The sequence below is a fragment of the Saccopteryx leptura genome, chromosome 1 (genome assembly GCF_036850995.1).
Source record: "Saccopteryx leptura isolate mSacLep1 chromosome 1, mSacLep1_pri_phased_curated, whole genome shotgun sequence".
Lineage (NCBI taxonomy): Eukaryota > Metazoa > Chordata > Mammalia > Chiroptera > Emballonuridae > Saccopteryx > Saccopteryx leptura.
Genome location: NC_089503.1, coordinates 232,828,871 through 232,855,345, shown reverse-complemented (window position 1 = coordinate 232,855,345; position 26,475 = coordinate 232,828,871). Strand labels below are relative to the sequence as shown.

Here is a 26,475-nt window from a genome sequence, read left to right as displayed (position 1 = left end):
CATTTCTTTCTCTTACAGCCTTAATTTCCATAACTCACCAAATCAACAAAAGTTTCTTCAAAATGTTCCTCTAGTCTGGCCTCTCATTTCTATTGTTGTAGCTTTTTTCCCCCTCAATTTCTTGTTGGAAACCATTGTAATAGCCTTGTAATTGAATTAGCAGCCTCTGGTTGCTTTCCTTGGCAATTAACTCTAACTCTGCTGCCAGAGTTAAAGTTTTCTTTTTTCAATAAAAGAAAGGTAATAAAAGATCATATTAAAAATTAAAACAATGGCAGGGGATAAAGGAAAAAATGAATCTTTCTTTTTTGTGTGTGTGTGACAGAGACAGGCAGAGAGAGAGGGACAGATAGGGACAGACAGACAGGAAGGGAGAGAGATGAAAATCATCAATTCATTGTGGCACCTTCGTTGTTCATTCTCATATTGCTTTCTCATATGTACCTTGACTGGGGAGCTACAGCAGACTGAGTGACCCCTTGCTTGAGCCAGCGGCCTTGGGCTCAAGCTGGTGAGCTTTGCTCAAACCAGATGAGCCCACGCTCAAGCTTGCAACCTCGGGGTCTCAAACCTGGGTCCTCCATGTCCCAGTCTGATGCTCTCTCTGCTGCACCACCTCCTGGTCAGACAAAAGTGAGTCTTTCTTTCTTCTTTCTTGAGCTCCCCAAAGTTTGATGTATATTCTTACAGACATTGTTCCAAAACATATGCACACAAATATGATTTGCATTACTGTCCTCAAGAATTGAATACTTCTGATGAAATGTCAGGTATTCAGCTAGTTTTTTAGTTGGGTAACCTATTTTGCTCTTAAAAGCTTTTATAATTCTCTTTATCTTGAAATTTCATGAAGAGCTTCATTAGTCCTTTAACACTGATTCTTTCCCGACAATTTGAAGTTGCTTTCATTTCTACAGAAAAGACTAATTTTCTTCTATTATTTCTTTCCATTATTTCCTTCCCCTGCATTATCTTTTTTATTCCCCTTATGGAATTCTACTAGATGGAACCTGGCCTCATGATTCTCCTTCATCTCTATCCTTTCCCCAACATTTATCATCTCTTTTTTTCTTTGTGATCTCCATTTTAAGAAACTTCACATTTTTCCCTTCCCTATGAGAAAATTAGTGCTCTCCTTTGCTTATTCAGACTATCTACTACAATTTTTATTTTTATAATTCTATTTTAAATTTCACTATGTTCTGTTCTGTTCTTTTCCCCCCAATATAACACATTTTTATTTTATCAACACTGTATCTTCCTGTTGTTTAAATAGGAGTAAAAAAACCTTCTCTTTTAAAATTTTTCTTAAGATACCTTGGCTTCCTGATGGGATTGGTTCTGTCTATTCATCTTGATGAAGTGAGAGAAGCAAAGTTCTTTCATGTTATTTATTTTCTTGTAATACCTGGTGATTCTTGGCGGGTGGATCATACTTATGAATCAAGACCTAAAATGGCTGGTATAAGTAATATGCTATGTTTTCTTTGCTATAGCTAAGATCTTATTGCTTTTAATAAGAGGAGAGTCTATAGATGGGAAGATTCCTCCATAAGAAACCATACCTCCAACCTGTATTGTCAAGATAGGAAAAGATTTATTCCAAGGATAGGTGATTTTCTGTTGAACATGTCTTCAGCAGGGCAGCTGTTTGTGTGGCCCCGGGGATCATCAACTTTGTGAAGATATCATTTGTGTCTGTCTAGTATCTGCATTGTATGAGCATCAATCTGAAAGAGAGTTTTCCATCAGCATTCATAATTTTTGCTGAGTATTCTCAAAGTGTGGCCTGGCCCCTTTGGCTCATTTATAAATTTCATAGCCGCCAAGTTCATTAGAACTGAGGCGGAAGATATGTGACTGGCCTCACCCAGTGTCCCACCCGGCCCTTTACTCCTTCTGACTTTGCAGCTTTGCTCAGATCAAAACGTTGGTACTTGATCATTCCTCTGCTTTAAGGTGAATCATGTTCATGCCTGGGTTATTCTCTCCAAAGATTTGGAGGCAGGCAGCTTTAGTCCCTGTAATTTGCTCAGGCAAAATAATAATAAGATTCTGGGCCTAACCATGGATATGAGATTTATCATCATCATCTTAAAAATTATATTAGTCTTTTTAAGCAGTGTTGTTTGTTACTCTAAAATGACTTTATTATCAAATAGGATTTAAAAATCATCACATAACCTACACTTAAACATATTCACTTGTTCATACATATTCATATATATAAAATCAATAAATCTTGCTACTGTATGCAACCCCTAATAATAGGTTATATTATTTCTCTTTATAGTCATGCCTTGAATTAGGGATATGTAATAAGAGGGAGAATATTTTTAAATATGATTTATAGTTTGCACAAAAATTCCTTCCAGCAAGAGAATCTCTGTTTGAAATATCTAGGTGTCAGATGATTCCAAGACTTTGGAGGAGGGGAATGTTGCCCTGTCTATTAGAAGAAAAATAATTCAGAGCTTCTGTTGCTATCTAAGAGAGAAGGGAAGGTTGAAGAAGTGGAGGTGGATTAGGAAGAGAAATGGGGGCAAGAAGAGAGAGGCAAGGACAAGGCAAATCTGATAAAAACCCACAATGGCAGGTGGTCTTGATGGTTACAGGTGAACACACGTGTCTTCCCAGATTATGTGCCCTCCTAGCTTGCATACATCGTGTACATTCCTGATCTCTCATCTCTTACCTGTTTCTTTTCGCACTATTTTCTGTGAACGTTCTTAGGCTTATGAATGTGAATAAAAATGTTTCACTGTAAAACTTAAAAAAATGCTGCCTTTACCCATCTGAGTCCACTCAGAGCAGCATGGAAGCTGGTGCAGGATCAGGAGCCCAGGAGGTGAGGAAGGATATGAAAGAAATTCTAGGGTATGTTTGGAACTTCCACAAGCCATAAAATTGGCAAGAGTGGGTTACAATTATATCTATATCTTGAGAGGCAGGAACTTCCAGTTATAAATATGTCATCTGTCTCCCTTCTGTAATTCCAGGTTTACCAAAGTGATGGGCCAAATCATTATACTCTTGGACAGCACTTTGTGTTTGTTATGTGAATAACATATTCCAAATTCATGCAGTAAACATTCAATAACATGAAAGGAAAAGGGCAGAGGACCACTAGCAACAAAATATTTAGTTTAGTGAGAAGGTGGAAATTATCAGATAAAATACTGTACTTCTACTTTTTGGGAACTACCTTCCTCTGTTGCTGGTTGCAGGGGTAAATTAGAGTTAGATATTGTTATTCATTTCTGTCAATTGTATACACTCACTATTCTGGAAAATAAATTGTCTGAAAGGCTTTATTCCATCTATTTCAATATGTATGATAATTATTCCTACACAGGACCCGAAGACCCAGCAGGTTGATAAAATAAAATATTTAAAAAATATGTGCCATCTAGAGTGAGGGGAAAAACTAGTTGAGAAATAAGAAACTAGTTTGAAACTTATACATATTGTAAAATAAAAATAAGTGTTTGAACCAATAGTTTAGGTGAAGAAGATATATGTTTTGCTTTGATGTCTTAAAATATTTATTTTCATTAATTTAATGTTTCTCATTTCTAAAAACAAAAAAGGTCAATACTGAATAATTTTGTATGTGATTTAAAAATCACACCTGCTTTATTTGATTCTGTAATAGCCATCTGTCCTTTGAGACCTCTTATGGGAGATGATATTATTGAATTAGTTTTGAGATCGTTTTTGAAAATATTTTTCTTATTAAATGATTATTCTCTAGCTTTAATAAAACAGACATAAGTTGAGTGTAGCAAGTTACCAGTTTAACGTTCTGGAGGGGAAATCTAGCTCTGGCTTTTCCAACCACATCTTGAGAATGCAGTTCAGTGAGAGTCTGGGGAGGTCACACCCTTCTCACCTGTGTGATGGACTGCTCTTGTCCTTCTTCCGGCCCCACCCTTGAGTGTATACCGTGCTATAGGGTACACGACTGAAGATGAGAGCCAAGCTTTGTTCTCTTCCTTTTTCATCTTTTTTAATTTTAATAATTTTTTATTTTTCAGTTACAGTTGACATATATTATTTTCAGGTATACAAGCCAGTGATTAGACATTTATAAAACTTATGAAGTGGTCATTCTGATAAATCTAGTACCCATCTGACACCATGCATAGTTATTAGAATATTATTGACTATATTCCCTATGCTGCACTTTACATCCCCATGACTGTTCTGTAACTACCAATTTGTACTTATCAATCCCTTCACCTTTTTTACCCATCTCTCCAAGCCCCCGCCCATCTGGCAACTATCAAAATGTTCTTTTTATCTATGGATTTGTTTTTGGTCTGCTTGTTCATTTGTTTTATTTTTTTAGATTTCACATATAAATGAAATCATATGGTATTTGTCTTTCTCTGCCTTATATATTTCACTCAGCACAATACCCTCTAGGCCCACCCCTGTTGTTGCAGATGGGGAGATTTCTTCATTGTTTCATTATGGCTGAGTCATATTGCATTGTATATATGCACTACTTCTTTTCAACTAAGTGTTTTGGATTTCTTCAGATAAATACCCAGAAATAGAATTTCTGGGTCCTTCATTGTCTCTTGTTATAGTCTTTGTTTAAAGTCTATCTTGTCTGGCATAACTATTATTATCTCAGCTTTCTTTCTTTTTTTCTTCAATTTTTAAATTCATTTTGAGAGAGAGAGAGAAGGGGGTGAGGGGTAACAAGCAAAAACTCCCATATGTGCCTTGACCGGGCAAGCCCAGAATTTCAAACTGGCAACCTCAGTGTTCCAGGTCAATGCTCTATCAACTGCGCCACCACAGTGCAGGCTTTTCTTTTTCTATCAATTTTCATGAAATATCTTTACTTTTAGTCTGTGTATAGAGCACAGTTCCTTCATGAGCTCCCGACTATATGCTGAGCTCTTCTTCCTTACTATTAATCTGGACTCTTCATCTATCTCCAATTTGACTTTAAATTCAAACTATCTGCCTGTTGTACCACCTGCCTCACCCTCACCCCATGGTTTCCTGTGTTCTGGACCCTCATTAGAGTCTACTCAGCCCAGCATAATAGACATGAGAACTATGTCTAAGAATACACACCTGTGATAGCAAGCCTTCAAATGGGAGAAGATAACAAGTTGTTTTATGTCCCTAAGTTTTGGACTGTTTTTAAGGCACCATTAAATACACAAAACACCACTCCAAATGCATAATACACCAATAATTAGGAGGTCTTCCAAATATCAAACTTTTGGAGTTAGTAATCCCAGATATATCACCAACCAGCGGTATGTCTTTGGATAATTTACTCACCTCATTGAACCTCAGTTTCCTCCTGTATAAAATGGTGATACCATACAATCATAATAGGGCCTACTCTATATATCCCTCATGAGGATTAGATGAGAGAATGGATATAAGGTCCTTAGAAAAATGCCAGGCTTATGTCATGCTCAATTAAGTGTTATTCATTTTTTTTTCTCACTGACAGAGAAAGTATAAATGAGAAAAGTCCACTAATAGCATAGTGTGTTTTCCACCTTCACAGCAATGCGATTCTTTTACCAAACAGCAGAATTGGAATTAAAGTTTACTTTAAAAGTCTAAGAGCAAACAATGAGAAGGTAAAGGAAATGAGAGCTGGTAAAATAATTTCCAAGCTGGATACCTTGCCTGTGAGTAATACAGAATTTACCAATACAACTTCAGGGTAAAGTATTTCAGTAATTGGTCATGTGGATTATAAGGATTTAGGGTCATCTTCCTACATAGATAGGGGCAACCAGAAGGATGCTGTAGTCTCAGCTACAAAAAAGGGATGCAATAAATCTCAGATAACTCAAGGAGGGTTCCAGCATAGTAGTAGATCCAAAGGTGGTGTCACAGTATAGGGAAACCACAGGGATAATGTGTCAACTGGGGTTATAAAACAGATTGTTACCACTCCTAATCCTGAAGGACCAATGCAGGAAGTGGCTTCCTGAACACAGAAGAGGACATAATTTTGAGAGATCTCCATTTGATAGATAGATACAGGACAAACCCATAAAGATGAAGCAAGGGGACCAAGCACCTTGAATTCCTCTCTTTCTTTTTTTTTTTTTTTTTTTTTTTGTATTATTTCTGAAGCTGGAAACGGGGAGGCAGTCAGACAGACTCCCGCATGCACCTGACCGGGATCCACCCAGCAAGCCCACCAAGGGGCGATGCTCTGCCCATCCGGAGCATCGCTCTGTTGCGACCAAAGCCACTCTAGCGCCTGAGGCAGAGGCCATGGAGCCATCCTCAGCGCCCGGGACATCTTTGCTCCAATGGAGCCTTGGCTGCAGGAGGGGAAGAGAGAGACAGAGAGGAAGGAGAGGGGGAGGGGTGGAGAAGCAGATGGGCGCTTCTCCTGTGTGCCCTGGCTGGGAATCGAACCCTGGACTTCTGCACGCCAGGCCAACATTTTACCACTGAGCTAACTGGCTAGGGCCCCTCTCTTTCTTTATTTCTTTCAACCTACCAGGGCTCCCTGGAGGCTGAACCCAACCAGAGACTGAAAAAATCTGTTGTGATACCTCCCGGGTCAGCTTCCATGGGCAAGAGAGGTGGGTAAGAAGAGTGGAGAGAGGTTCTGCTGGGGGCTGTGAAAGGTAACCAGAGGATTGGGGGGGGGGGGCAAAAGTAAGAGCAGACCAGAAAGCAGATTCATATTTAAGTACATGTATTTTTATAACCTTAATAAAATTTTCTGTCAGCTTGGTCCAAAGGAATATTTGCAAGTTTCTTTTCTGATGCCGTTGTGAAGGCATGGGGAACCCAAAGGAGGTACTGTGTTCACTTCCTTCCATGCCGATGCTGCCAAGTCATAAGGAAGCAACCCGTGAATATTACTCTTTTTGGCAATGACTTGGGTCACTTTAAGATTGTTGTCACATAAATATGGCGAGCAAATAACTATTCCTTCACAAACAGCTGAGGCAAATTCCACAACTGGTCAGCGGAGCAGGAGACTTGCCATGTCGGCTTATTTCCCCTGGAGATCGGACCTGGAAATATCTGGTCTATGGCTGTGGTGATGGTCTCTAGCACTCAACCATCTTCAGCTCTGCCTTTTCTCATTTCTCTTTGGAACGGTTTCTGAGGCCATCTGCTTCTAATTCTTCACCTGGCCTCTTTTGATTCTGTTTTGAGCCTTCATTTGCCTCTCAGTAATTTTTTAACCCATGACTTCAGGCTTGCTTACTGCTTTGATAATGTAAGATCTGTTGACTGCATTTGGTTAGCAAAGCATAGCCATGCAGGTGAGGGTTTGAGAAAATACTCTACATGCCGAGAGCCTTAGGTAATTTCTAATACGTGTCACCCATCATCCTATTATGTAGAGTAGATTCGTGCAGGTATGGCATTATGTTGGAATGCTAAAGGCAAACTAAGTTGTGCTTCTATATATCTACTTGAGGGGGAAGCAGGCTTCCTGGATGAAAGTGAGGCTACAGGGCAAAAGATAGCGCTCAGTGTGGTGAGGGAAAAAGAACTGATCTGCAATGTGGATATGAGTGAGAGAGACGAACCCAGCTCGTCTTTCAGTTTGGATCATAATTTACTCTTAATCCATGGAAGTGAGAAAATTTAACAATTCAACCAGAACAAACTGTAATGAAAGACAGGTTTTGGCTGGGTTTGATCTTTTTCTGATTTGTCAAAATTTGAAAGCCAGACAACCATCAAAAGGAGAAGAGAAGAAACATATGTGTGACAGTTGAGAACTTGAGGAAGACCCCTTGGAGTCAAGAAATTGCTGAGACCAAATAGTGCATTCTGAACTGCAGGTAGCTGAGAGCTAGTCTGTCTTGTGTTCTGAGGAAAACATGGCTCTGTGAGCTCGGGAAGTATATGTGGGAAGCTGAACTCTGCTGGAAGGGAACAATATTTTTTTTCTTCTGGTTCTTGTTAGAAGACACACCTTTAACTTTCAAAAAGCTGAAGCCATTTTACAGATCATATTGGATGAATAATGTTATGAGTTTAAGATTTATAGATGAGAGGGACTAGGTGAATATGAAAATTTTAAATTACCTAAAGCAACATAGAGATTTAATGTAATCCCTGTCGAAATACCAATGTCATTTTTTAAAGCAATAGAACAAAAAATAATCAGATTTGTATGGAACCACAAAAGACCCTGAATAGCCAAAGTTATCCTGAGCAAAAAGAACAAAGAAGAGGTATCACACTACCTAACTTCAAATTATACTACAGAGCAACAATAATCAAAACAGCATGGTATGACAGAAAAACAGACACATAGAGCAATGGAACAAAATTGAGAGCCTATAAATAAAACCACATGTATAAGGGTAAATATTTTTTGACAAAGGCACCAAAAACACACAATGGAGAAAAGAATGCCTCTTTAATAAATGATGTTGGGAAACCTGGAATGCCACATACACATTAATTCAAAATGAATAAAAGACCTAAATATGAGATCTGAAACAGTAAATTACACAGAAGAAAACATATGTACTAAACTTATGGACCTTGGTGTTAGAGAAGATTTTATGAATTTGACCCCAACTGTAAGGGAAGTAAAGGCAAAAATAAATGAATGGAAGTATATAAGAATAAAAAGGTTCTGCACAGTGAAAGAAACCTCCAACAATACTAAAAGGCAAGCAGCCAAATGAGAGATCATATTTGCAAACAACCGCTCCAAAATATATAAATAACTCATATAACTCAACAAACAAACGAACAAACAAACAATCTAATAAAAAAATGGTCAGAGGACCTGAACAGACACTTCTCCCAAGAAGACATACAAATGGTCAACATATAAAATGATGATGCTCAACTTCACTAGCTATTAGAGAAAGACAAATCAAAACTCCAATAAGAGGCCCTGGCTGGTTTGCTCAGTGGTAGAGCATCGGCCTGGTGTGCAGGAGTCCCGGGTTCGATTCCCGGCCAGGGCACACAGGAGAAGTGCCTATCTGCTTCTCCACCCCTCCCCCTTTCCTTCCTCTCTGTCTCTCTCATCCCCTCCCACAACCGAGGCTCCATTGGAGCAAAGATGGTCCGGGTGCTGAGGATGGCTCTGTGGCCTCTACCTCAGGCGCTAGTATGGCTCTGAATGCAACAGAACCACGCCCCAGAGGGGCAGAGCATCGCTTCCTAGTGGGCATGCCGGGTGGATCCCGGTTGGGCGCATGCGGGAATCTGTCTGACTGCCTCCCCGTTTCCAGCTTCGGAAAAATGCAAAAAAACAAAAACCAAAAACCAAAAAACAAAAACAAAACTCCAACAAGGTACCACTTCATACCTGTTAGAATGGCTATTATCAACAAGCCAAGTAATAGCAATTGTTGAAGAGACTGTGGAGAAAAAGAAACCCTCAGTCAATGCAGGTGTTAATGTAAACTAATAGAGCCACTATGGAAAACAGTATTGTAATTATTCAAAAAATTAAGAATAGAGTTACCATATGATCAAACAATCCCTTTTCTGGGTATCTACCCTAAAAACTTGAAAGCATTTACTCTGCTCACAAAAATGAGGGGATCAGGGAATGTGCAGATACTCCAGTACTTTCAGCCTTTTGTATGGTGCATTTTCACCAATGAAATAAAAGTTGGCTTTGCATCTCATTTGCATAATTGAATAACTTTCTTTGACTTGTACTTTGCTTTTATGATGTTCTTGTTTAATAAAAAAAATGAAGTGCTTTTTTTATTACTTCATATTCATTTTGAAATATTCTCTAATTTTTGTGAGCAGTATATTTGCAAAGATATATGCAATCCTATGCTCAGTACAGAATTATTCACAGTTGCCAAGACATGGAGACAACCAAAGTGTCCTTTAAATAGTTGATTGGATAAAGAAGATATGGTACATATATACTATGAAATACTATTCAGCCATAAGAAAAGATGAACTATCTCCGTTTGTGGCAACATGGATGGACCTTGAGAATAGTATGCTAAGTGAAAATAAGTCAGTCAAAAAAAGCTAAGAACCATATGATTTCAGTCATATGTGGGATATAAAACTGAAACTCATAGACACAAACGACAATATGGTGGTTACCAGAGGGAAGGGGGTTGAGGGTAGTAAAGGGTGAAGGAGCCAAATATATAATAACAGAAGATGATTTGACTTTGAGTGGTGGGCACACAATGCAAAATAGAGATCATATATCATAGAAATGTACACTTGAAACCTATGTAATCCTATTAACCATTGTCACTGCAATAAATTCAATATAAAAAAAGAAAAATAAACCGGCAATGTAAGTATTACAAGTATATATTATATATTATACAGTAGTAGTAAAGTTACTTTGATTTGGGGTAGGATATACACACCTTGTTAATGGATTCATCATTCTACATGCATTGGACCATTAGAAATTGGAAAAAGGATACAATCCAAACATACAACAGTTCTTGTACTAAAGTGATTCTACTGGCCGTTTTCTATGGAATTTCAGTTGTTTACACTGAAAGTGATGGCATCTCTAATTTGAGGTAGTACATTGCCATGTTCCATTAACAAATAGTTAATAAACAGGGTCTTTGAATTGTACACTCCAGAAATCTTCCATTAAATTATTTCCCCTCAAGTATTGAAACCTCAGTTGGAAATGAGTTGGTCAAGATATTTGTGGAGCTGAACGTGTACTACTGGGTAGCACGTATTTCTTCTAAATGGAGCTGACCTAAACCTGAGGGGTAAGATGGCATTTTCTTGGAGCACTGCCCCCTACCTTCCTGTTTTTAGCACATGGCATGGCCCCTGATGAAGGTTAGTTATATTGGGTTGAGGAATATTTGTCATTTTGATGTGCACATGGACTTTTAATGGTATAATGACATTCATCCTATGAATTATCTGAAAGTCAATTTGATTTCTTCAATATTCATACTTCCCTCATAATAACTGCCTGTTCAAAGTTAAAAGAGTTTATTCTATAAAATGGATCTTATTGTATTATATTTTATAATGGCATTTTTTTTTTTAATAGAAAGGGTCTATCAGAAATCAACTGAACTAACACGTTGAAATTGTTGGGGCTTGTTCCCCCTCTGTTTTAGGCAGTGATGATTTGTCCTTGTTCTTGAAGGATGGGATGATTTCATGTATCAGGATTCTGGCCAACATATGATAACATATTCTTAATTAAAATGCTGGCCATGAAACATAAGAAGTAAATGGTACATACTAGATTACAAATCATATCTGTTATGTTCTGCTTGGGATTACTGCTCTGTTTACAAAAGAGAGAGACCTGGTTGATAGTGGGAGTTACAGCCCATGCCCTCACAAGCTACATCAATGGAGATTGTTCCTGCTAATAAAGATGCTGGCTCTCCATCATATCAACACTACAGAGTGGGCTGGGAGTGGACACAGAGTAAGGACCACTAAATCATTTACCATGACGCTTTCCTTTTCCAAGTCTTCCCATCATTGCATGGGGCAATGGAAGGAAGCCATTCATAGACATTTTGCTTTTAAAGAAATACAACTACCATGTTAAGTGCTTTTAAGGGTATGCTGGGGAATCACCCCAATTTTCTGTTGGAGCACCATTCTGTAAGAAAGGCTGTGCACCTCACTTGGTTTTGTTTGTCAGTATAGTGTCAAGTGAACCATTGGCCAATCTTCCTAAACAATTCACGCCTTAGCTCCTTTTTTTAAAAAACATTAATTAATTTAACATTAGTTGACCCTAACATGGCACTCTCTACATGACACCATTTTTAAATGAACCTTTAAGATGGAAAAAAACAGCATGTAGTACCAACAACACAAATAACTCAACAAAAATGATAGTTCTGGCCAAACCTGTATGTGCACAGGCAACGACAACCACAGCCTGACTCTGGACTGACTGATCGTAAAATGCTCTTTCCTGAAGGGTGCATTCAGATTACAAAGATGTGAAAGTATAACACAATATACATCTTAGAATCCAAAAAATATGGTTAGCATCTACCTCTAGAAATAAGATTATAGGCCTGACCTGTGGTGGCGCAGTGGATAAAGTGTCGACCTGGAAATGCTGAGGTCGCCGGTTCGAAACCCTGGGTTTGCCTGATCAAGGCACATATGGGAGTTGATGCTTCCAGCTCCTCCCCCCCTTCTCTCTCTCTGTCTCTCTTCTCTCTCTCTCTCCCTCTGTCTCTCCCTCTCCTTTCCAAAAATGAATAAAAAAAAAACTTAAAAAAAAGAAAAGAAATAAGATTATAAATGGAAAGACCTTAGAGGAATGCCTGGCACATGCTTAAGTACTCAAGAAAAGTTGGCTATTATCATTATATCTATTATATTACGAGGAGAATGACAACTTTTTCAAGGTCTTAACTTCAGTAGCTCTGTAAGGAAAATAAAGAGGAATTACTTTAACTCATGATGTTATCAACAAAGGGTTGAAAAAGAAGAAAATGGCATGTTAGCATAAATTTTCTACAAGTTAGTTATACATATAATTTTGCACAATGACTGCATATACATACTGCTACAGTTAAGTTTCCGGTGTTAACTGTCAAGGTCTCTTTATTTGGGGATGATGAAGTTCCTAGACAGGTGTGAGTAGCTCCTACTACACTCTTACGCTTTATCAAATCCTCATATTTCTCAGTAGTGGTATATTACTTTAGAAAGCTTGCTGGTCCACATTGGCCCCTTCAACAAAACCAAATTCTTATTAATGATGTGGAGAATTCTTATTCTCTGTCTGTTGTGGTTCAAGATCCAAAACTGAAACAGTAACATATCCACCTCATCTTCTTAAACTTCATCAACTATGCATCTATTGCTCTCTCTATTCATAAGAACAATGGGAACATTTTTTGTTAATGCAATTGGTCTGTGATACTTTCTATGATGGTAAAAATAAGTTTGAAAATCTCTCTGGCTTTCAAAGGAAGAACCAATTTCTTCAAATGTTAATTTCTTTCCTCCCTCCCTCCCTCCCTCCCTCCACCTTCCTTTTCTCCTTCTTTCCTTCCTTCTTTCTCTCTTCTCCCCCCCCCCCCCTTTTTTTTGTATTTTTCTGAAGTTGGAAACGGGGAGGCAGTCAGACAGACTCCCGCATGTGCCCGACTGGGATCCACCCGGCACGCCCACCAGGGGGCGATGCTCTGCCCATCCGGGGCCGTCGCTCTGCTGCAATCAGAGTCATTCTAGTGCCTGAGGCAGAGGCCACAGAGCCATCCTCAGCGCCCAGGCCAACTTTGCTCCAATGGAGCCTTGGCTGCGGGAGGAGAAGAGACAGAGAGGAAGGAGAGGGGGAGGGGTGGAGAAGCAGATGGGCGCTTCTCCTGTGTGCCCTGGCTGGGAATCGAACCCAGGACTCCTGCACACCAGGCCGACGCTCTACCACTGAGCTAACCGGCCAGGGCCTCTCTTCTCCCGTTTTTCTTCCTTCTCCTTTACTTCCTCTCCTTCTTTCTCTTTGAAGATTCTCCTTCATTATTTGGAAATAATTTTCATCAGACTTGTTTTCTATTTTTCCATTAGAAAATACTTCTCCAATTCCAGCAACCAATACTAAAAGCTGTCACCTTAAAAAAAATCCTTATTCCTCAGGGTGTTTTTATTTAAGTTTCCTGGCCCACATGTGGATTGTATAAACAGTGATTGGAAACTGTTTCTGTGGCCTAATTTACCATATGCTGTTACACAGAACCAGACTTCACTGTTAGAATTCATAACCAAGAGAACAGAGTTTCCATTTGCAATTAGTAATCTTTCTTCCAGGAAAGACTTTTGATTGGGTTTCCTCTATCAGTGCTCAGGTGACTAGCAATTTACTCTTATTTCAGCAGATATGAAATATGAAAACTATTTCTTGGCCCAAATTAGAATTGAATAGAAAAAAATAATTTCTATCACTTCACATCATTTGAATACACCAACCTGTAGGAAATTTTTGCATCTTGGTTCACATGGTGAGCTGTATCAAATTTCAGACTTATAATTATACTTGCTTTAGATGCATTGTAAAGTAACTCCTTGTAATGGTCAAAAGAATGCAATGTCTAAGTGGAGTTCTTAAATTGCTGTAATTATGCCTGAACAGATTCAGTGATCCATGATGTAGTACAGCCCCAAGGCGAATGAAGAAACATGTCAAGAAGTTCTTAAAGTAACCAACTCTACAGAAAAGATTTGACACATTGAATGTAGTTTTGATTGCAAAAGAATCTGAAACTTCACAAATTCTTTTAAAACAACTGTTTCACAGTAGTTTGCATAACAATAAATTAGACTTCCAAAAATCCCATTCTTTTTCTTCTGAAAACTTGGCTGTATGGTATACTACTTAGAAGGAAGAAAATAGAAAATCAAAGCCCATTTAATCTAGCTAGGGGGAAAGCCTGCATTTGTTTCTTAAATTATTTTTAGTTTTCTTCCTGCTGAAATTATTGGAATACAAAAACAGGGAGTGGTGCAAGTGTTGGGGAACCACTTTCAACAGGCATTAAAAAGTATTAAATAAGCAACCGTGAAGTAAACTCAGGAAAATTGCTAAACCATTTGTAAAGCAGCAAGAAAACAATAGTCAAAGAGATTTGATTTTTTGGAAGCCTTTTTAAGTGCACTGTAATCCATCCACAATGTGGATGACCTTCACAACTTTGAGGTAATTAGTTGTAGGAGGGAGGGGTAGAGATGGAAAGAAATTGCTTTGCTTTGGCTCTGTTCCCATGCCCTGTAGCAGTGAAGGAACAGAGAGGGCCAAATGAAGTAAAAGTTTCTAGAAAATGACAAAAGACAGAGACAAGGGGAAAGTATCCTACTGTACTCCATGGTGGTTATGATTCTGACCTTGAGATACAAATCTAGGACTCACTGTCCAAAAAGGTCAAACATCTTTCAAGATATATTGTATTCCTTATCATTTTTTTTTAGTCTATCATGTCGAAGCATGCCCTCTCCATAAGTTCTATACCACTGTGAACACTTAGCAATGCAAAAGAGAATTACAAGATGAAGATTTTAAAGGAAGGAAACAGATTCAAAAAATTTTGAGAAGGTAGGGTGTAGGGCATTTATACCATATTGATGACAATAAGCAATAAAGTGAATACTTTCTAACAGCAATACATAACTTTATAATAACATCTTAATATTTATTAAGATATTACTATGTGTCTGGCACGGTTCTAAATTCTTTCCCTGTCTTGACTGACTTAATACTCATAGTAACACTAGAGGTAGGACTCTTAATATTCCCATTTTACCAACAAGGAAACACAGAAAAATTAAATAACTTGTGAAGGTGATGCCAGGTAGATAGAGCCAAGATTCACATTCACTCCAGAATCTGTATTTGAAATTCTTAAACTCTTCTGTTGTTTGTTCCTTGAGCATATATGATTTTATGCTCAAACATATTTTTAATTCTATGGGGATTTTTGGTGACTACCTCCATTTCTTAGGAAAATTGATGTTGCTGTTTGTTTATTGATTGATTTTCTTGTTAAATCCAGAAACTTGACATTGAGATGCAAACTAAAATGACAGAATCACTTCTTTAGAACAGATGCTGCTACTGTCTTATCTGAGCACTGCTACTTCATGGCTAGATACCAATGACCATACGCATACTCCATATTTGCCTTGATTCTTAAGCTCGCTTCCTGATTCATTGAGACATCAGTATTAGCAGCATTGTCACGTACAGTGTCATGGACCTGTCACAGCATCACTGTGTCATGGTGGACCAAGAAGAGGTGATAAGGCAGGGGCTATAATATTTAAATCATTAAACAAGTCAGGGGCAGCATTTCCTGGGTCCAGTGATACAGAGTTAGTCCATTTGACTCACTGATCTCTAGAAGCAGATTCAATATTCGTATTAATGATGGTGTTTTGACTATTTAAGTATTGCAGAGATACAGCTAATTTTTTAAATGGGAATTACATGTGGGTAGATATTGGATGAAAAAAGGGATTGAGAAAAACATGGGAAGACTAGGAAAGAGGACGAAACAGCATGATAGATGTATCCGTTTTATTCATTAACTCACAGAAATCATCTGCTTGGAAGAATCAAAATTAAAGCTGTCTGCATTTCAGGGAAAACAACTGTGTCACTCTGTCTGTTGCTTAACCTCCTTTGGTTCCTAGTTCAATGGCAATTTAATGTCCTAGAAAACATTTATTTCCCTCTGTAAAATGTAAAAGACTTTGTTTTTCAGTTCAATGGAAACGTACAGAAAAGAAAAACAATAAAAATGAATGAAATGAAATGATAAAAGAATGAGAAATAAGAAACTATAAAATTGTTATTTCCTTTTAAATCTTCCCACTTTTGTTTGTTCCTACCACTCAGCAACAATGATGGAGGGGAGACAACTAGGTTGGTGAGATAGGGATATATATACAACTCTTATTCATCTTCAGACTTTTGCTAGTTCTAACAAGGTACCTTGTGTTACATGTGTGTATATGTGTAAATATAAACATTTTTCTTAAGAATGAGATTCATATACAAATTTTTGTACCCTCTACAGCCAATACTCTGGGAAGACCACACCACAAAATATTTTTGGTACATGACTAAATACATATAATATTCTATTAATAATATCATGAATTCAAAATAAGAACATTTCTAAAGGCTCTAAAGTACAACTAAAACACCCTATAAAATTGGTTAGCTTATAACTCATGAGGGAAAATAGTTGAAAGCCAACCTATCCAACTTGCATTGCTTAACACCAAGACATTTTTAAAATGGCATTTAAGCAGTAAATTAGGCCATTAATTAGAAATAATGTTGATGGACATACCAAATACCTAATTGGCACTTGTGTCTCTACTACCCATCTTCAGATATAAAAAACTGTAAACACAGTTGAAGCCCTTCATGTACCTCTTACCAATCACATTCTTCTTCATCTCTGTGGTTACCATCATATGAAGTTTAGAATTTGTTATTCTTATTTTTTTCTATAGAGTTCTTTTACTATATACCTAAGCCTGAAGTAGTCCTATTTTGCAATTTTAACTTCATGTGTATAAATTTATTCATGCAATTTATTTTATATTGCTATTATGTTTGTGAGTTTCAGACATCCTGATTCATAAAACTCTAGTTTATTTATTATATGAATTTACATCACAACTTATCTATTTTCTTTTTTTAAGCTTCATTGAGATATAATTGATATATAATAGTATATAAGTTAAAGATATATAGTGTGATGATTTCTCATTATCACAATAAGGTTTGTTAACATGTCTATCACCTCACATAATTACAAGGTTTTTGTATGTGTGTGTGTGTGTGTGTATGTGTGTGTGTGTGTGTGTAATGAGAACATTTAAGATCTACTCTCTTAGCAATTTAAAGTATATAATATGGTATTGTTAACTATAGTGACCATGCCGTACAATATCTCTAGACTAATTCACCTTATAATTGGAAGTTTCTTCCCTTTGACCAACATCTCCATCAAATCTCCCATTCTCCAACTCCTGGCAACCACCATTCTACTCTCTGCTTCTATAAGATTGGCTTAAGCCAGGCAGAGAAAGAAAAATATCATATGACCTCACTCATTTGAGGAATCCAAGGAACAATGAGAACTGAGAAACGGAATTGAGACTGAGTAGGGATCAAAGGGACCAGAGGAAAAGAGGACAGAGGGAAAGGGGATGATAGGATGGGATAAACCTGAAGGGAAGGGGGGAGGATGCTGTTGGGAGGGGGGTCAAAGGAAATGTTGAGGGGAATACGGGGGAGGGGGGAATGCATTTGGGGTGACCCTAGAATCTATGTAAACACAATTAATTAAATTAAAAAAAAGAAATCCAAAAAAATAAAAATAAATAAAGGTTAAAAAAAGATTGGCTTTTTAAAGATTCCACATATGAATAAGATTATAAAGTACTTGTCATTCTCTGTCTATCTTACTTTTCTAAGGATAATGCCCTCAGGGGCCGTCCATGTTGTCACAAATGGTAGGATTTTTATCTTTTTTATGGCTGAGTACTATTCCATTGTATAGATATGACACATTTTCTTTATTCATTCATCCAATAGCAGATACTTAGGTTGTTTTAAAATGGCTATTATGAAAAGGACAAGACATAACACGTGCTGGTGAGGATGTGAAGAAAAGGGAACCTTGTGCACTGTTGGTAAAAATGTAAATTGACACAGTCACTGTGGAAAACAGTATAAAAGGTCCTCAAAAAATTAAAAACAGAACTACCATAGGATCCAGCAGTCCCGCTTATATGCATAGGAAATGAAATCACTGTCTCAAAGAGATACCAGTTTTCTTTTTGATAAACATTTAGGTTCTTCCCAGTTTTCTTTTTCTGAAATAATGCTGCTATGAACATGTTTATACATGTATCCTTGTACAGATGAACAAAAGTTTCTTTCAGGTGTGAAAGTTTTTTCTTAGGAGTGGAATTTATTCATTTATTATTCACTACATACCTACTGAGCACCTATTACAACCCAGACACCATCCTAAGCCTAGGGACACAACAGTAAGAATCGCAGGGAAGTCCATATTCTCAAGGAATTTATATTCTACTGAGGGAGACAGACAATAAAAAAATTAAGTAAAATATAGTGTGTATAAGGTAAATTCTCTGAAGACAAACAAAGCCAGAGAGTGGGACAGCGTGCTGTGGGCAGGGCCTGTTTCTTCACACTGTGTAGGTACGGGTGGCTAGCCTCTGAAGGTGACATTTACGGAGAGATATGATGGAGATGAAGAACCCAGCCCTGCACATATCTGGGGGGAGAGCATTCTAAGTAGAGGAAGGAGCAAGTGCACAGGTCCTGAGACAGGAACATGCCTTGTTGCAGGACAGCAAGGAAACCGCTGTGGCTGGAGAGGTAGAGGGTGGAGTCAGAGAGTGGGGCCTTATTCATGTTTGTGAGGACTAGAGATTTTACTCTGAGTGCGATGAGAAGGCACTGGATAGCTCTGCACTGTGCTGTGGCCACAACTACATTAAAAAGAACCATTGTTGGGTGCTTGAATAAGAGTGGAAACAAGGACATAGGTTAGGAAGGAATGCAGATATCCCAGAGAACAATGATGGTGGCTTCGACCAGAGCCTCATTAGTGGGGGTGGTGCGAAGAGGTCAGATTCTGGGGATATTAGGGGTAGAGCCACCTGGTTTTGCTGGATGGATTGGGTGATGTAGGTGTAAGAAAAAGAGGGGCTGAAGATGATGCCAAGGTTTTTTCCTTGAATACTTGGGAGCTGGAAGGAGCACTGTCACTTGTTGACATGAAGAAGCTTTGGAAAGAGAAGACTTTTGGAGGAGAGGAGAATCAGAAGTTCAGTTTTAGATATATTAAATTTGATATGCGTATTTGATATCCAGGCACAGATGTCAAGTAAGCAATTGGGTATTACATGAAAGTTTAGGGTATATATATATCTCTAACTTTATTGTGTATCGCAGAATTGTTCCCCAAATTGATAGTACCTATGTACATTTTATGTTCAGTAACAACACTTGTATTGTCAATTTTTCATATTGATAATCTGAGAGTACTATCTGGTAAGATATTAGGGGATATTAGAGTTAGATAATTGTCATTGTGGACAATATTCTTTAACGAAACAAAACTCCTAGGCTAAGCCACATGGCTCTTAATTTTACAAGCGCTGCATGCATATTCATGATCTAGTGGCCGATGGTGCTATTGCCACATTTTCCCAAAACAAAGCAGTCAGTAAATGGGGTATACCACATCCCTTTAGTAAGAAGAGTGAATTGACGGCCATAATGTTTATATTTCTATTTTCTTTTAGGGAGACAGTAATTTCCACAGACAGCACTGCAGTTGTGATACAGCTAATCCTCTTCCTTTGGCTTTGATGATGATCAAAGTCTCACTAATGTAAACTAATTGGAGGCATTGAAGATGCTGAGTATTGATTATAAAAAAGAAAGAATTTAATTGCTTTCAATTATGTGCATTAATTAAAACTTTCCTGGGCTAATAATATTAGTGACCTAATAGGCATCTTATGATTAGATACGAATAATTATACTTAGAATATTCAACATGCTCAGACTATTGCTGGATTCAATTTTTTACTGCGGAGACTAGGTGTTTAAAAGTGTTTTTGTAATGAATATATATATATTTATCTTACAGTGTAATTTGAATATAAGGATGGTTTGGGCTACTGTTTATGAATTGTGGATATTGTTTCATTTGTAGTTATTTGATGGAGAATATCTGCCTCCCCACTTAAAAAATTTTTTTTTTGTTTATATTGATTAAATTATTTTACAGTATTAACTTACTAAAAGAGAGAAAAAGAGAAAGAATAACTATGAGTGGGAGGGGGTTTGGGGAGAGGAGGGGCACAAAGAAAACCAGATAGAAGGTGATGGAAGACAATTTGACTTTGGGTGATGGGTATGCAACATAATCAAATGTCAAAATAACCTGGAGATGTTTTCTCTGAACCTATGTACCCTGATTGATCAATGGCACCACATTAAAATTAATAAAAAAATAAATAAAAACTAAAAAAGGAAAGAAAAAGGTAAAGAAAAAAAGAAAAATGTTACGGAAATTATCAGGCTGCCAATTCTTTAAAGATATTCAGAATATGAATTTTAATTCTGGAAGATTTTTAAATATATCTGTTGCATGTATCTCCATTTCTGGAGCTAGTAAGTAAGGTTTGAACAAGCAGCAAAGCAGCAGCAACGGTGGCTGAATCCTCTCCTGAATTATCTTCCTGTTTCTATGGCTAATTATTTTGTGTTACTAGGCAAATAATTTTTTGTTTTCAATCTTAGTTTTCTTATGTTTATGTGCTTTAAAATATATGGTTGCCAGAATAAATTATTTGACAGTTCAAACTGAAAATATAAGGCCTCATTTTTATAATATTATAGATAATTTTAAACTAAAACCCTTCATGAATTTTTCAGCAACTAACAAAAGTTGAGAATGTAAAGAACAGGAAAAGTGAATGATATAAGGGAATTCTGACCTTTAATGTCATAATTAAAATTGTCAACAAATAATTTGCATATAATTTGAGTAGCTTATCAATGATATATAACTGAGTATCATCTAAATTGTATATAACTTCAATTATTACCTACAAATGTTTCGCTCTTTTGTTGAGTTTTTGTTGGAACTATGAAAGAATAGAGGAGAAAAAGAGAATGTTTTCTGTCCTATTTATAGGTATTGTTATAACTGGTGCTTGTGCCCATGATGTCTGGGGGTGGGGAGTGATTGTACAGAAAGTAGGAATGTCTTGAAATGACTGGCCTGGCTTTGATCCTACTGTTCCCATCTATCCTTCCTTTAGCTGGAGCAACTTCATTCACATCTGTAAGCTCTCCTATGTCCAGGTTCCCAGACCACATGTCTGTATTTAGGCCGAATTTCAGAAGCTCCAGGCCAGCAGCGTAGTAGCCCAACCACGCCAGTCTAGCAATTTGTTTCCCTACTGTGGACCCAATAAAATTTTAGTCCCTAACATCCTGCCTCATCTAATCATATCTGAGTCTTTTCTTCTTGCTCTGTTTGTTCATCCCTTTGAAACAGTAAAGAGCTTTGCTTTTTTCCTTAACTAAATACTGAAAGGGTAGAATTTTCTTCCTGTGCTCTAGTCCCCTGGCCCAGTCCCCTGCTACCTGCCCCCATATTTTTCTCTGTGGGGCATTACTTTTTAGTGAGCCTGGATCTTACTGTTGGCAACTGTATCACACCGCACTCACCTCTGGGGCAGCTGCCAACCTCTCCACACTGAATGTCTCTGCACTTATCAGCCAGCATCTATTGAGCCTCTCTGCAGATAGAGGCCTCTACCCACAAGTTCTGCCTTCTGTTTCTGGGGCCTATACAGGTGGCCAATGAATTGGTAGGGCTACTGAATCTCTGAGTTCCAAGGCCCCTGGACTAGTCGGTTTGAGTCAGGTTCTAAAATGCCCCAGTGCAGGGAACTCATTATTAAAGGGCTTCTTCCTTAAACAAAACTTCCTTCACAGAAGATTTTCTCTTTAGACCATCATATGTCTCATATGGAAAAGAGCTCAATGAATGTTCTTTTTTTTTGTATTTTTCTGAAGTTGGAAACGGGGAGGCAGTCAGACAGACTCCCGCATTTGCCCGACCAGGATCCACCTGGCACGCCCACCAGGGGGCAATGCTCTGCCCATCTGGGGCATCACTCTGTTGCAACCAGAGCCATCCTAGCGCCTGAGGCAGAGGCCACAGAGTCATCCTCAGTGCCCGGGCCAACTTTGCTCCAATGGAGCCTTGGCTGCGGGAAGGGAAGAGAGAGACAGAGAGGAAGGAGAGGGGGAGGGGTGGAGAAGCAGATGAGTGCTTCTCCTGTGTGCCCTGGCTGGGAATCGAACCCGGGACTCCTGCATGCCAGGACGATGCTCTACCACTGAGCCAACTGGCCAGGGCATGAATGTTCTTAAGTGTTTGGTGCACTTACAAATCTATGGCAGAGAGACAAGAATCTTTAGAAGAAATTAAAAGAATTCAATGCGCATTTACTTTGCTACTCAACAAAACAAAACAAAAAAACCTAAAAATCAAACCCAAACCTCCGAAACTCAAAATAATACAAAAATGACCAGCTATTAATGGCCATTTAAGCAATGGAGCAAAGACTTATTTACCCTAGAGGAACACAATTTATAATGACTAATGAATATTGGTCAAGGGCTTTGGTAGACAGAAAGATGACAAAAAAACAAACAAAAAAACTAGTTAATAATTCTGTAGCTATAAATTTAATTAATGCCCCTTCTCTCCATAAAAAGAAAAGAGGTAGAAGCATGAATTTGATGCCCCATTCCAAACTATCAAATGGTTAAGTAAACTTTGGTATGGTTGAATCAATCCTTTGATGTCAAATGGATTGATTTTTGTCATTTTTGAAAGGGTATGGTATACTTAATTGCCATGGTAATATATTTGAAAGGGGCCTATTTTGGAGGTAAATGTAAGTGGAGCTGTTTTGAATGACATGTGAATATATTTCTTATGAAGAATGATGTGTTCCTAAGATTAGTGGGTTTAAAAAAGTCTAAATAAAATCCAAAATAAAAAATTACTCAATTTCATTTCTATTATAGGCAAAACTAGAAGAAAAATTTTTTATGGAAAAGATGTAGTGAGATGACAGAATTTAGGATGACATATTAAGTGAACTCATTAAGAAGTTTTTACTGCCCCCTGCTGTCTGTTTCTAAAAGGAATACAGTCAAATTACTGGGAAAACAGACTCAAGGTGAATTAGTTGAATTGGTTGGAAAAAAAAATCCCTGCCTCTAATTACACCACTTTTTAGCTGGTCATACTAATGCTTATTCCGTGTTTGTGAGCAATGACTCATCAAACTAAAAAAAAACACCAATTCTAGCAAACTGTGTATTAGTGGATATAGGGTGAGAGGTAAAGTTTGTGATTTGTGAAATGCTATGTTAACGTAAAGTACCAAGTGTTTTTTAGCTAATAATGTCCTTTATCATTTCTCCAACTTCCATATGTTTGAATTTACTTTTTTTATAGTTACATAATTTAGGTAACATGAATTTCATTAATAGAAGCAAAACTTTCAAAATAAATGACTGAATGGCTTCTTTTTTATAGTGTAACCCTAACTTGAAACGTTAAACCACTAGTAGATATTTTGTATGGTTTAGGCTGACTTAATGAGGTGGGGGGAAATCGAGAGTGAGGAATGGCATTCCAGAAGGGTGTGGTAAGCATGAACTGCTCAGCGAGAAGGGGGGTTTCTACTCAGTTTCCTATCCTCCACCTCATTTTTCTGGGAGTTTAGAATTTTATGGTCTTTTGACAGTATTTCTTGAAAATGAGCATTGGAAAAACCTAATTTCAATAAGGTTAACACTAGGTCTTCCAAGTTGTTCACCACAGCTGCCAACACCACCTCCTACTTCCTTCTGTTCACAGGGGATTCTTGTAGAATCATAAAATAGCCCTGCCTGGAGAGTTCAGTTGGTTAGAGCATTATCTTGATATGCAGAGGTTGCTAGTTCAATCCCTAGTCAAGGCACATATAGGAACAGATCAATGTTTCTGTCTCTCTCTCTCTCTCTTGCTTCCACTCTCCTTCTAAAATCAATAAATAAAAAATTTAAAAAGAATAAAATAAACCCAATTTTGTTCCTAAAACAATTAAAAAAATAAACAAGAAATAATAAAAATAATAGGTGATAGCAACGTAGCAGTCACTGGGGGCAAGGCCATGTTTTACTCTTTCATGTATTATTTAATTTAGTCATAAACTAGAACGAAGTAGGTAGTATTATGACTCCCATTTCACAGATACAGAAACTGGATCACAAAGTCACTGCCTACTTGGTAAAAGGTGGAGCCCTGATTGGAAACCCTACAGGCTGACTCCAGGCTCACTCCTCTGAACCTTTGGCACAGAAGGTATAAACTCTGCAATGAAGGAAGAGGAACTTATGAAAATAGTAATGGACATGGTGATGTGTTTATTGACTCTGACTCACGTACTTGTACTTGTTACTATTCTGCGGTACCCATACTCTAGTGGCTAGAACTCGTTTGTGTGTAACAGACTATCACACTCAATTTGGTTCATCTTTGTTAGGAAAGTTCTGTCCTCGGTTGCACAACATGGAAGGTGTGTGGGTGGGTGTGTTTACCTTAGCCAATGCCTCGGACAAGATTATAGATTTGATGGCTATGCTTGTGGCTGGCCTCCGCACACCTTTTCCTTTCATCTGTGTGCTGCCAGACATCTAGTTTTAGCCGCACGTGCAGCCATCTTCAGCAGCCCATAGTCAGATTAGGTACACACTTGTCACAGTGCTTTGAAGAAATCAATTGCACATTTCAAGTTTCCCTGGCTGTTATTCATTCCAGAGTCCAATATAACAACCTGTTTGTACTCCTCTATGCCTATCCGGTCCTTTGCCTTCCCCATGTATTAGGTGGTTCATGACAATAACTGTACCTACTAGGGACAACCAAGTCAAGGCGTGTTTGCAATTCTAGGATGCTTTCGCCTTGCAGGTGCTTGCAAATGAAACGCTACCTCAGGCTCCAGAGGGCTAACTCTGCAAGCACATTAAACCAAAACCAAAACTCAACACGAATCATATGATATTCATAATAAAAAAAAATTTCTTACCTGACTCGAGGAGTTGGGTTTCCAGCGACTCGACACTCCAAATAAACTCTGCTTCCTTCTGCCACTTCTTGGCTCCGCAGCTTCTGAATGAAGCGAGGGGCGAATGGGAAGGGAAGTGAATTCTGGGGCTGCGGGTGATGAGAGATGCTGTTGCAGGGCACTACCTCCTCGTCCTGGTCCACGGGGTAGCACAGCTTGGCCTCTTCCGGGTCCGCAGGGTAGCACAGCCTGGCCTCTTCCGGGTCCGCGGGGTAGCACAGCCTGGCCTCCGGTAACTTGACCTCCGCTTCCATTTCCTGGTGGTCTTCAGTGGGGCTCTGGCTGGCGGACGCACTCATCAGGGCTGATGGCTGCTTTTTTGGAGACAGGTACCCACTGTCTGGTGATGAGGTCTCCCCATTTGGGCTTCTGTTTCTTGGCTTGGCTGCTTCTCTAAATATGGATGTCAGCTCCTCGATGAAATTAGCCGCCTTGTCACACAGCTGGCTCTGGGGGCCAGACTTTCCTTGATGTGCGGGTTTGGGCTTCCCACCTGTGTTGGGCGTTTTGGCCCCACGTTTTTCAGCCTTTCGGAGGCTCCGGATGTAGCTGGGTCGGGCAAGCAGGGGTGAGATGGCAGGTTTCTTCTTTGAACCAGGGGAGGAGATAGGCTCAGTGGGTCCTCCTGGCCTGTCCTCCTGGGATGTCCCCGGGGAGGCTGGCCCACCAGGGTTGGTCTCCTGGCGGGAAGAGTTCTCACGGAGGCTTACAGGAGAGGTGTTGAAAATCTGGGAGATCTCCTTTTCTGAGTCAAAGTCTTCTGTCTCAGAGTTGGCGATAGCTCTCCGGGCCAGGTCAAGGCTCTTGTTTATCTCTTCCTGGCTGAGAAAAGCAGATAGCTCAGGGAAGAAGTCAGCATTCTTGCTTTCTTCCTGCATGTCTGATAGGGAATCATAGAAGGAGTCATGGGAGGAAGTCTCTGACATATTTGAATAGTCGTCATACACTCTTTGGTTTCAACAGGAAGGCTAGAGACACTGGAAGTCAGTTTACTTCTGTTCTGAAAGACAACGTAGACAGAATTGCCATGAGTAGTAATGTGTGTGTGTGTGTGTGTGTGTGTGTGTGTGTGTGTGTTATCCTAGTGGAACTAATTTACAAATTGGGAGAAAAATTAAGGTAAACAAATATGCAGTTGGCCCTTGAACAACACAGGTTTGAACTGCATTTTGTTTTTGTTTTGCAATAAATATTGCCTGCCTGCCTATTCTCCGTTTTGCATCTGTGGATTGAACAAACCCCGGTGGAAAACAGCATTTTGCATTCCCAGCAGCAGATTCA

At 38.6% G+C, this 26,475-nt stretch overlaps 1 protein-coding gene across 5 annotated transcripts in view; it reads right to left on the bottom strand.

Moving 5' to 3' along the window:
• Positions 1-26,475, bottom strand: part of PALLD (palladin, cytoskeletal associated protein) — a 388,850-nt gene that overhangs the window by 350,122 nt on the left and 12,253 nt on the right. For 4 of the 5 annotated variants that reach the window (XM_066387796.1, XM_066387823.1, XM_066387815.1 and 1 more), the window contains exon 2: positions 25,156-26,194. In XM_066387796.1, the coding sequence (XP_066243893.1) occupies positions 25,156-26,120 (965 nt within the window). In that variant the 5' untranslated portion in view covers positions 26,121-26,194. The remainder of the gene's footprint in view (positions 1-25,155; positions 26,195-26,475) is intronic. The other variant, XM_066387807.1, reaches the window with a different exon arrangement.